Here is a 12,644-nt window from a genome sequence, read left to right on the forward strand (position 1 = left end):
TATTCGGCATAATTTTGAGCTGACATCATTAATTTTTTGGAGGGGATAAGTAAATATATTTTGATTAAAAATATACCATGCTTATCATAACTGTAAACCATTTGCAAAATTTTAAAGCGTTCGGTTTTGCAGATTCGAAATTAAATTACAAAATGTTGTTTCATAATTTTGATTTTTTTCCAAAAATATGGACGGCCGACGGATTCGATGACAATACTTCCTTTGCTTACGCTCGGTAAAAAAAAAGCATAATTTAATAATTTCGAAAGTTAGAAAACACACACCCTGATTTGTAATAAGCTCAGTGCACTTTGTAGCGAGAAAAAAAAAAGAGAAATGTTTGAACTATAGGGCCGGTATATTTGTGGTAACAAATTTTTTTGGGGATTTCGTGTTGTCGTTAGCATGTTATATATAGTTAACACCACAGTGGGTGTGTAAATTTAAATTTGTAGCAATGTTATTAGCTTATTAGCCAATACGAAATTTTTGGACAGCCTAACTATTGGTGTATTCGTATCTTCCTTGTATCACTTTTCATTCATAAAGTTTTTGTTCATGAATAAATACTCTGCACACATTCAACATTTCCGCTCCCGCTGCGACACCAACAAACCTCTCTTGAATTTCATGTATCTCAGCAATTCTTTAATCGTGCAAAGGCGCAAACCAGCATAATCGTCCATTCGTTCGCAGAACTCCGCATCAAAATGTCATCTCCTCACACCCAGATGAACCTTTTCTCCGTGACCCGAATGGCCCTAACCCTCGGCCCCGGTTTAGGCTTTCTATTGTACCTCTACTCCTCTACCATAACCCACCGTACAGACATTATCGACCTCGAACACCGCGTCAGTGACATCCCCACATACGAAATCCTCCCTTCTTATGACTTTATCATCGTCGGGGGTGGCAGCGCCGGGGCTGTTTTGGCTAATCGACTAACCGAAAACCCGAACTGGAACGTACTCTTGTTGGAAGCAGGGCCTGACGAAATTTCGCTAACCGATTTGCCGCTGCTATTTCCAACCCTCCAATTGTCGCCGTTGGATTGGCAGTTTAAGACTGAGCCGGGTGAGAATTATTGTAGGGGGATGGTGGAAGGGAAATGCAATTGGCCGCGAGGCAAGGTCTTGGGAGGTTGTAGTGTGCTGAATGCTATGTTGTATGTGAGGGGGAATAGGCGGGATTACGATCGGTGGGCGGAGATTGGGAACGTGGGGTGGAGCTACAAGGAAGTGTTGCCGTATTTTAAGAAGTCGGAGGATATGAGAATTGAGGATTATAAAGATAATGATTATCATGGAACAGGTGGATTTCTTTCGGTGGAAAACTTCAGGTAACAATTCATTGTCTCCATATTTATTTTAATTAGTAAATACTTATTCTACGTGTTTTAATTTTCAGGTATCATTCTCCAATGGCTGAATGGTTCCTCTCGGCTGCCCAGGAAATAGGTTACTCCATTTTGGATATCAACGGGCCTTATCAAACCGGTTTCACCCTTGCTCATGGTACCCTCAAAGATGGTCTTCGCTGTAGTACTGCCAAAGGTTTCCTTCGTCCAGTTAGCAAACGCCCCAACCTCCACATCAGTCTTTACTCCCTCGTTGAAAAAATCATCATCCACAACGAAACTCGAGAAGCTATGGCTGTTATTGTCAACAAATTCGGTGTTCGGAGAACAATTTACACTGACAAAGAAATTATTCTAAGTGCTGGTGCCCTCCAATCCCCCCAACTTCTCATGTTATCAGGAGTAGGGCCAAGTCAACATTTACAAGAAAACGGGATAGAAGTAATCGTTGATTCTCCCGGTGTGGGGGAGAATCTACAAGATCACGCGGCTATTGGTGGAGTAACTTTCCTCTTCCAACCACCTCCAGAGTATGAGAATAAGACTTGTGGTTTTATTCTTCCTAAAGTGTTTTCGACTGAAACAATAAATGAGTTTGCTCAGAAAAAAGAAGGTCCTGTGTATTGGCTACCCGAATGTGAGGTTATGGGGTTTGTTAAGACGAAATATGAAAATCCTGAGGATGATTGGCCCGATATTCAGTATTTTTTTACTTCGTATGCTGATAACACAGATGGAGGGATGTTTGGAAAGAAGGCAGCTGGTTTGACGGATGAGTTTTATTCCGCTGTGTACGAAGAGGTGCTGTATGAAGATGCTTTCAACGTGATAGTCTTACTGTTAAGGCCAAAGAGCAGAGGAAAGTTATTACTGAAGGACACAAATCCTAATAGCCATGTTGTTATTTATCCCAACTATTTTGCTGATAAGGATGATATAAAAGTGCTAGTAAGTTGAGTTTAATAATTTATTTTTAGTTCGACTATTTGCTATTGTTGTTTTAAATACTATAATTAATAGATAACAAACATGCAATTTCAGTTGTTAACAATGTACGAGTTATCATAAATTAACACTTATACTTCAAACTCTGCATGCGTTGACGTAATGAATAATAAAACCAAGTTTGCTAGTATAAATTACTGTCATTAATTTTGAAATTACTTTACGTTAATTTCATACAATAATCTTTGTTCAGCAACTTTCTCAGTCTGACACCAAACATATCGGTTTTACTTTCAAAATAGCGTAAACATTGAAATTCTGTTTTTAGATTTCCAGAACTGTCATTTATTAATATTTCGAGAACCTTTGAAATTAGTTGAAAGATTGTTTTCGAGATGAAATGACTTTCATTCTCCAATAAAAACGGGACAATTTATTAGAAGTCGTTTGCGAATATAGTAGTACTTTGAACATTTGATATGTTATAGCTTTAACAAAAACACCTTGCGAAAGTTCCATCACAGTTCAGTAATAAAATAATCTGCAAGCAGTTCAGAAGCCAGACAAAAAGTTTTATTCGTGTATCTATATAAAATATGTATATATTTAATAATTAAAAAAATTCTCATTTAGTAACTAATTAATCGTTTGTCATCTTGACGAAGCAATAAATTTTCTTCGACCATTTAGTTAGGCTGAGTTTTGTAGTGGTACAGTCCTTTTTAGTTATATCCGTCAAGATTCACTTTGCATACATAGATCTTCTATAACCATACCTTATTTTTGTTTTCTGTCAATATTTTTAAGGATAAATATTTTGCGAATTTTGTTTTAATATAACCACTCCGTATATGAAAATTTAGGTCAAATAGCATACAGGATGTTTCCACAGATACATGGTAGAGGATTGTTCGTTTTTTGTAATTCAGTGAAAAAGTGCTGAATATTGGTAAAAAAACAATAAATAACGAAAGTCCCACTTCTTTTTTGCTATAATCTAACAAAACATTCTGATGTAGATTGTAAATTATCATTATTAATAAAATGTTTAGTAAAATATTTTTGAAAAAAGCTGGTGAAACGTCTGTTCGTGTGATTTTTTTCGAATACCGATGAAGATTATTTATAATGACTATGTGACTTACGTCATTATCCAATTCATCAAGTATGAAGGCACTTTGTTAGTGCGAATATTATAAAATGCAATATAAATCACGTAATTGCAAAACTTAGAGAAAAAGATTAGAGAATTTGTTTAAAATTCCGAAAAAGACTTACAGAACCTGTGAGATAAATAATAAAACAATGAATAAAATATAAAAAAACTTGTTATATTTTATGACGCAATACTTAGGAATATTTCTATTTTCATCATAAAAATCTGGAACAACCGAACCGCCAAAAAAAATTGAGACCATCGACCCACTTCGCCAAGTCTTTCTTTGGACAAAAATCATTTGGAATGAAAAATAATGAATTATTTTCCGTTGAAAACATGCCAACATCGTTGGAGTCGATTTTTCTGTGAAATTTACCAGTGTCGTGGCTATGTAACCGTAGAAATAGCAGTGGATCGTTAGATCACGAGCAAAAATTATACCAAAATTTTATCTGAAAATAACAAGCCACTCCTTGCGGGCAAAAAAATTGACTATAAAAATTGGTCGAAGGATATTTCGACAAAACTTCCCTCGTGTCTGATGTACAATAAAATATACCCAGCTTTTCCGAAAAATTGTAAATTTGATTTTGCGATTTCTTTAATACGTTAAAATAAAGACATGTCTGTAATGTTAAAGTAGATGTAAAAAAGCGTGCTAGCCGTATGTTTCAAATGAGTTTTTCCTTTACAAACTGTTGTGATGACATCATCAATATTTCTGCAAGGATACATCAATGTATAGGTGTACTGTAATACTAATAATAACAATATACCCGAACTTTCGGGACTAATTCATAGTTCTGTATAAGCAATGCTAAAAAATATGAATGAATAAATTATAAGTATAGACTCATCATCATATTTTGCGCATTTTAGATAGGATTTATTTAATATAATTTATAGGTGACGTCATAAATTTTTTTGGGGCACGAACATATAATAAATTTTCCTTAAAAATTTACCATGTTTGTGATAACTTTAAAACGTCCGCAATATTTCAAAGTATACGGTTTTAGAGACTCTAAATTAGATTGTAAAATTTTGTTATAAAATTTTAATTGTTTTCGAAAAAATTTGGATATCTAGGATAAAAACTCAACACGGATTCATAAACTACATGTGTAAGAGTATACTATTTTATACAATCCAGAACCCATTTATTATGTACAATTTTGAAGTGATGCCATAACATTATTGGTGGGGATGATTAGACAAAATTTGGTTGGCGTTTTACGATCAGCATGTGTTCATAATAACCATTTAAAATTTGGCAACAATCTGTCTGGTAGTTGCGGAAATTATCTGTCTAACAAAAATTGACATAGATGGCGGATAGACAGACAGAGAGACAAACGGAAAAAGGAGACCTATTTTTTCGTACTCAAAGGGTCATGACACACCGAAAAAATATGAATGTAGCCAGCCGCCCAATGGAATCAATTACAATACTTCCTTGGCTTACGTTCGAGAAGTAGAAAGACAAAAAACCTGTATGTATTTTTTTTCTAGGTGGAAGGAGCTAAAATCGCATACAACATAATTATGAACACCACTGTGATGGCAAAATACAATACTCGGTACAACGACCTCCGCATGCCAGGCTGTCATCATTTAGAGTTCCTTTCAGATGAATACTGGGCATGTCAAGCCAAGTATTACACTCTGACCATCTACCATCCCGTTGGTACTGCGAAAATGGGTCCCGACGATGACCCGATGGCGGTTGTTGACCCCAAGCTAAAAGTTAGAGGTTTATCAAGACTGAGGGTTGTTGATGGGTCAATTATGCCCTACATTGTCAGCGGTAATACTAACGCTCCCATTATAATGATTGCGGAAAAAGCTAGTGATATGATTAAACAAGAGTGGAGGGAGTATGCTGATAAAAATCAAAATAATGAAGAAAATCAAGCTCAAAATAATAAAAAAGATCAATATCAAAATAATGAAGAAGATCAAGATGAAAATAATGAAGAATATGAAGATCAAAGTAATGAAGAAGATCAAGATCAAAATAATCAAGACAAAGTGATGAGGAAGGCTCCCAGAATTGTGGATCCTGACTATTGGTAATAGCATTTTCAGTTGACTTTCATTTCAATTCAAATTAGCATTAGTTTGACAATTTATTTTTTGACTGTGAAATAAATAAATATATGTAGTATTTTTGTTTTCTAAGTGCAGCCGGAAACTGTTTAAGTGGCCGTAAACCAATCCATTTTTACTTCCTGAGCGTAAGCTGAATATTGTAATCGAGTCTTTCATGTTTCCTCGACGTTTCATGACCCCAAGAATGCGAAAAATAGGTCCCTCGTTTTCGTCTCTCTGTCGGCCGCGGCAGATTTTTGAAAAAAATCAAAACTGTTTAACATTTTCAAATTTAACTTTAAGACTGCAAAACCGAATGTTCTGAAATCTCGCAAATAAATAAATACTTTACGCTTATCGTAATCATAGTAAATTGTTAATCAAAGTTTATCTCTCCCAAAAAGAGTTGATGGCAACTCAAAATTTTACAGAATAAGTGTGAAATATGGACAACATAAGGAATCTATAAAGTTTTTAAAAAACACCACCTGTTGATTTTAGTTGCTAACAAAAAAAACTCCAGGGGTAATTTTTATATTCTTAAAGCGGCACTACGTTTTATACCGTTCAAAACTTCAACAAACCCCAAGGTTCTCATCACGAAACACAAAAATACAAACAAATTGTAATTATTTTAACGTTTGTAGAATTTGCGTTTATTGTCCTTCTGTAAAACGTTCTGAAACGTGAAAACACTGCCAAAATCTGTTATTGAGTCTGCTATCGTTATGAGTTAGTTATAATAATCTTTTCTTCCCCTATGACAAAACTTTAAATCTGCGGTGTTGTCGGTTGTATTTTCGAGGTAGATGTTGGTGGTTTTTTAATTTTGTTCATTGCTAATTACAAGGTTACTTAAAAATTAATGTATGATTATTGCTCATCCCATTCCCCGAAAATTTGAGAATACAGTACTGTTATTATTTAATAGTATTACATTCCACTTATTCAAATTGATATACGTGTCCTTGCTAAAATGTTGAGGACCTTATTAACATTGTATATGGAAAAAGTCACTAGAAACATATGCATCATTTACTTGTACATTAACAATCTACACATATCTATGTATAATAATTTTGGCTCATAGGAATAATCACTAAAAAAAAATAAAATTTTGTATGCCTTCATTACTATTCGGTGTTGTTGATGATAATGCCTAGACTTAAGTTACACCACTATAAATAATTAGATTTTAAACTCCAAATCAAATTGTTAATAATATGAGGATTCCTCCATGGTTTTCGTAAAACTGGTTTCTGAGGTCTCTTAGTAGCACGCATTCTGTTTTAATGTTGGTACAACGCATGGTGTCTTACTAGTGGTGACAGATAATAGCCGAAATAATTTAACTTCTGTTGTGAGTGTGATTTTTAAGAAGGTAAGTGAATAATTTTTCGAAGAGTAGATACATGGTGAAAAATAATGACTACTTACATTCCTACTCGAGACCAAAAATTAAAGGAAGTGTTGATAACCTACCTAGACCTTGACACCACGTTTCATGGACATCATTGCGTTTAGGATGTTAGACTACCTATAATTTATTGTTTTAAATCCAGAAAATTTATTCAAGTAAAAAAGAAAAATCAATGAGATAAACTTAACTAAATATAATCAAACCGGTGTCAAAATGTTAGATAAATTAAGTTTAAATCATAATTGTGTTTATTTTACTGGAATGTTCTTTTTCTATAAATTTTGAATGTCGCTTCTTTTGGGCCAAGATGATGTGATTTTATACAAAATTCATATAATATTGGAAGAATATCAAAAAAATTTCATTCTGGAACAAATTTCTGTAAATGTTATACTTTCGCATTAAATAATATACAAATTTATTTAATTGGTAGTTTTTCTATTGTTTATCATATTTCTACATCAGTGTCACAAACAGGTCAAGAGCAACAGTGAAAACAATGAAATAACTTTAATTATGTATATTTAGTGCTTAAAATTGGTGGTAGGTTCCATTCGCCGGAATGTCTATAAATATGTACTTGTTTACATGTTAGATTATTCAAGTTAGATAACCCATTATACACTTGAGTTGTTGTATGCAACTATTAAAGTTTATTTTTTAAGGGCGTGGGCAAAATTATGCGACATAATTTACACAAACTAAGGGTGACGTTGATTAATTTTTTAATTCGAACAAAATGTGTAAGCCAAGATTACGTGTTAGCATATATATTACCAAAATAAATGAAATAAAAACTTTTACGTTCACAATAATGTGACATTTCAACGTTGTGCAAAAAGTCAATTTCGACGTTTATTTTATTTTTTTTTTTTGCAAAGCACACTCTAATTCAAAATACACATATGAAAATTGACCAGTAGAATTAAGCGGTTTATGAATGTTCGAGTTTTACTTTGAAACGTAAATTAAAAATTCATGGCTGCAAAAACTCTGCAGAAAAAGCAACGTCCTATGAAAACGTTACAGGGTTAGCAGTTTAGTTCTGGTTCTGAGTTTGGCAGAGGTTTATAGGGTTTTATGACCATGTGTTCCAAGGCTGGCGGAGTATTAGACAAAAGCAATTATTTCTATTTTTTGCTTAAAAATTAATTAAATAAAAAATAACTTCTTAATTTCATTGTAAATAGGAAATAGAAAGCCTCCTGCCGAGTTTTAATTCTTTCAATATTGTATAACATAAAAGGATAACTTGATTCGACTCGATTCTGTACATAAGTAATTTACGATATTTAGTTTGGAAATAAAAGTTTCTATCATTTCAAAATAATTTTTTAAGATGTCCGTACTTACCTACAGTTCTGCTAATGTGAAATAAAATGGTTAATCAGTAATTACATTAATATGAATAATATTTTAGTCATAAACTGACATCAACACATACTGTTTATAAATTTCTCAAAAAAACTGACTTGTAACAATATGAGGTTTATAGTTCGTTTTCTGAGTCATTGTTCCGAATAATATTATAGTTTCGTCTGATTTTTCACTACGGATGCAGAAAAAATCATTAAATAGCCGAAAATACAGATAGTTGTAATATGAAACTGTGCGACTCTCTTTTTTAACTTACAAAATTATAGTAGTAATTAATATAATCCAAAGAGTTAGAACCGTTTCGCAAATTAGAAATAAAAAGTATAAACGACGTTAATTTTTAAAGAGCTACAACAAAAAATGTAAACAATAAAAAAATTCAACCACGCACAATAAAAAAACAATTAAAAGGATTAACTAAATCAAATGGAGCCGCCATCGTTATAAATTTTTTAAACCGGCTGTTAATGGATAAAGCTGACGATTTTGGCAAACCTTGGCATTTGTTTAAGACGATGAATAGTTGGTGTTCAGAAATTGATTATTAAATATTAATTAATATGCATTCTTAGCACAATTTCCATTTGACTTTGTACTTATAATAAAAAGGACCTATAAAGGTGGGAACAGCATGAGAGCATGTCAGAAATCCTTGTTAATCAGTCAGTGTTGATTATTTCTCTACGCAGATTTTGATAACAACATTTTAATCACCATAAATAAAGGTAGGCAAAACCACATTCATTTAACATACTGGAATTGAGTTGAAATAAATACATCGCATTACACTGATGCGTTTTGTATGTCTTTTAGAATTGAGTAAAAACCATTACGCTAAATTTGAAAGAGATTTTTGGCGAGAATTGACTCTTGTTTACAATGGAGTGTCTAAATATTTTAAATGTTTTCAGTTCTTTTGTAATAATTTTATGATCAGTAATATTCATTATTAACAATGCTAGAATTTTGCTTTACAAGAAGGAAAAAATTAATTAGTGTAATAGTTTTCCTGTTGCTTGGAAACGACACAATATGCGAATGGTAGGTAGGTCGCTAAAGAGCAGTGTGGAAAATTGTTTCTTAAAAATGTTTCCTGAAGCAAGTTTTACGAAAATTAATACGCAATCAGTCTAGATGAATACCTTTTTTACGGGTGTTTAGAAGTGTTTACTGCATGTGTATTGAGAAAAAATGTACTGTACGCGTTTCTAGCTTATTTTATATACAAGATTATCCACGAGAAGCTTTACACTTGACAAATTCAAAACGCAACCAACAGTACAATTTCATGACAGTCGTTGATATTATTTTATAAGACCATCATCTCTGTTTTAAGTTAAAAACAGTTAGCTGTTTGGTTTTGATATTTTGGAAATAAAAGTCAATTATTATGTTAAAATTAAAAACAAAAAATTCAAAATAAGAGCTCGTCAGGGAATGGCCAGTCCGGAAAAAGTGTTTCACTTTTTTTTTTTAAATGGTATGAAATATCAAAGACGGTTTTGAAATTGTATTTCTGGTCGCGTTTTAAATTTTTTAGGTGTAGAGCTTCTCGTGAATAACCCTGTATGTGAAAAATATGTAATTTTTCACGTTCAAAATATGTAATTTTTCACGTTCGTTTCACCATGTAACATTATTGGAGCTATTATGAAAATTGTGCGAATGAAAGAAATTGAAACACTGTGTTAAAATCTGAATCAAAGTAGCAATCAGCACTCTATGCAAAAACCACCGTTCGTCTCTTTTGCAGAATTTTAAATGTTACTCTTTGGCAGGCGTTGGTACTTGTTTCGCAAATTTCGGAAGTACCCGACTTTGTCTGTGATCAAGAATTGTCGGGAAGAAATATAACGAAACTACGACCTCAAAATTCTGCAGTTGTTTAAAACAAACTTTCTTGGGAAAAAAATTAAACAGGTAATTGTCAGAACAATGAAATCATGCTCGTAATTCGTACCCCTTTCATCATTACGATTAATTTCCATGTCCTATACACCCAATATTAACTACAACAAACAACATCACTTCAAGAAACGATTAATATAGTCATTTACATAATGTTTTAGTTGCCAATTTTATGATACAAAATGTAATTACCAACTATTTGTTTCAACAGATATACAACATAATGGAAAATCTCGCCGGTCTAATGAACGCATGCCCCGATCCAACACCGGGCGTCTCTGCCCATCTCTTCCTCACTCTAGTCAATACCCTCACAAACGCTAAATGCAAAATCAACTCTCCGCAAAACTACCCCGAAGACTTCAGCTCCAAATTGAACGACCAAGATGAATTCGATTTCGTAATCATAGGTGGTGGATCTGCAGGATCTGTAATTGCTAACAAACTATCAGAAAATCCAAAGTGGAAAATTCTAGTGCTGGAAGCCGGAAAAATACCATCATTAGATACAGAGGTAACTTTTGTAACTATTACTTGTATTCAATAATGTTGATTTTATGTTACAGTTACCAAGTCTTCTCTTCAGTCTTCAACAAACCGCCGAAGACTGGCAATACGACACTGAACCAAACCCCAACGCTTGTCTGGGTATAAAAGGCAATAGATGTAGATGGCCTCGTGGTAAATGCCTAGGTGGTTCTAGTTCTATCAATGCTAATCTGTACGTCCGAGCAAATAAGAAAGATTTTGACCTATGGGCAGCTGCTGGTAACGAAGGATGGGACTATGAATCAATTCTCAAATATTTAAAAGAAATAGAAGATCTGCAAGCGCCAGATCTGATTAATTCAGAGAATTATGGACGTGGTGGTTATCTTCCGCTCAATGTATATCATTCGAACGAACCTATCAAAAAAGCAATTGTAGAAGCTGCTGCTTCCTTGGGTTATCCAATGTCGTCGGAAGAACCAAATTTGGGATTTTTTGATGCTTTACAGACTGTTGAAAAAGGTATCAGGGCAAATGCTGGAAAAGCTTTTATTGGAAGAGTAAAAGACAGGGAGAACCTGGTAGTTGCTTTGAATTCTTTCGTTGAAAAAATTGTGATAAACGAGCAAAAAGAGGTTCAGGGAGTTGTAGTTCTTATTGATAACAAGAGAATTACCATTAAAGTTCGCAAAGAAGTCATTGTGTCAGCAGGGAGTCTAAATAGTCCACAGATTTTGATGTTGTCAGGAGTTGGACCCAAGGAACACTTGAAAAAGATTGGAATTGATATAGTACAGGATTTACCAGTGGGAGAAAATCTACAAGATCATGCCGCCCACGTGGGTATTTACATAGCACTATCAGATGAAGCTGTCCTACCGAAAGGTAACATAATAGATGATTTGTACCAATATTTCATGCAAGGTAAAGGACCTGTTGGTGAAATTGGATTAACAAATTTCATGGGATTTATTAACACAAGAAATGATTCGATCTACCCCAATATTCAAATACTCCACGTACTGTTTGACAAAAACGACAATTATCTCCTCCCAACCCTTCAAAACGTGATGGGTTTGAAAGACGAGATAACGTCGATTGAGAGACAAGTGAATCAGAAATCGCCAACTTTGAAAATTGTTCCTATTCTTTCAAACCCCAAATCGAGAGGGCGAATTCAGCTAAGATCCAAAAATCCTTTCGATAAACCTTTGATCTACGCCAATTATTTTGATAACCCAGAAGATATTGAAACCCTTCTCGGAGGCATCAAATTTATCCTCAAGCTACTAGAAACCGCACCGGTTAACAAGTTAAACCCCCAAGTAATCGATCTTCAAATTCCTGGATGTGAGACGTTCGAGTTCAAATCGGACGATTTTTGGCGGTGTGCTATCAAACACGTGACAACTACTCTGTATCATCCCGTTGGTAGTTGTAAGATGGGTTTGTTGAGTGATAAGGGCGTCGTTGATAATAGGTTGAAGGTCTATGGAATTAAGAATCTGAGAGTGATTGATGCGTCTATTATGCCTACCGTGACAACGGGAAATACGAATGCTCCTTCTTTGATGATTGGTCAAAAAGGGGCAAGTATGATTGTGGATGATTGGAGCCACGGTCATAGCGAACTGTAGAACTGTTGACATTTATTATGCTGTTGTATGTGTTGTGAAGGTTATTAAATCTAATAAGGTGGAGATTGTTTGATTGTAATTTACAAAAAAGTATGAAAAACCTAAACAATTACTAAGTCTTAAAACATTTTTTAAACACCTACTCACATTTTTCCGAATGTTTGTTAGGCATGGTTTTAATTAATATTTCTTAAATAACAAAATGCTATGATAACTATTTTGATGAGAAAGCTTCCAATCTGAGTTCATTTAAAGGACTCT

At 33.8% G+C, this 12,644-nt stretch overlaps 3 protein-coding genes across 4 annotated transcripts in view; 2 read left to right on the forward strand and 1 right to left on the reverse strand.

Moving 5' to 3' along the window:
* Flo2 (Flotillin 2) overlaps positions 1 to 12,644 on the reverse strand; it is a 227,164-nt gene that overhangs the window by 24,773 nt on the left and 189,747 nt on the right. The gene's annotated exons all lie outside the window — the stretch shown is intronic.
* LOC135142069 (glucose dehydrogenase [FAD, quinone]-like) lies at positions 707 to 5,601 on the forward strand. The gene is made up of 3 exons (XM_064073726.1): positions 707 to 1,339; positions 1,408 to 2,305; positions 4,974 to 5,601. Exons 1-3 carry the CDS (start codon positions 711 to 713, stop codon positions 5,535 to 5,537), a joined length of 2,091 nt encoding a protein of 696 aa, XP_063929796.1. The 5' UTR covers positions 707 to 710; the 3' UTR covers positions 5,538 to 5,601.
* Positions 6,836 to 12,446, forward strand: LOC135142072 (glucose dehydrogenase [FAD, quinone]-like). Of its 2 annotated transcripts, XM_064073731.1 has the most exons (4): positions 6,836 to 6,933; positions 10,128 to 10,269; positions 10,469 to 10,771; positions 10,824 to 12,446. In XM_064073731.1, the coding sequence occupies exons 3-4, from the start codon at positions 10,481 to 10,483 to the stop codon at positions 12,381 to 12,383; spliced, it is 1,851 nt and encodes a 616-aa protein (XP_063929801.1). In that variant the 5' UTR covers positions 6,836 to 6,933; positions 10,128 to 10,269; positions 10,469 to 10,480; the 3' UTR covers positions 12,384 to 12,446. The 2 variants fall into 2 exon arrangements, with proteins under 2 accessions (XP_063929801.1, XP_063929800.1); XM_064073730.1 differs by lacking the exon at positions 10,128 to 10,269.

Source organism: Zophobas morio, unplaced genomic scaffold (assembly GCF_036711695.1).
Source record: "Zophobas morio isolate AGI-343-1 ecotype UQ-CSIRO unplaced genomic scaffold, CSIRO_AGI_Zmor_V1 ptg000046l, whole genome shotgun sequence".
NCBI classification, from domain to species: domain Eukaryota; kingdom Metazoa; phylum Arthropoda; class Insecta; order Coleoptera; family Tenebrionidae; genus Zophobas; species Zophobas morio.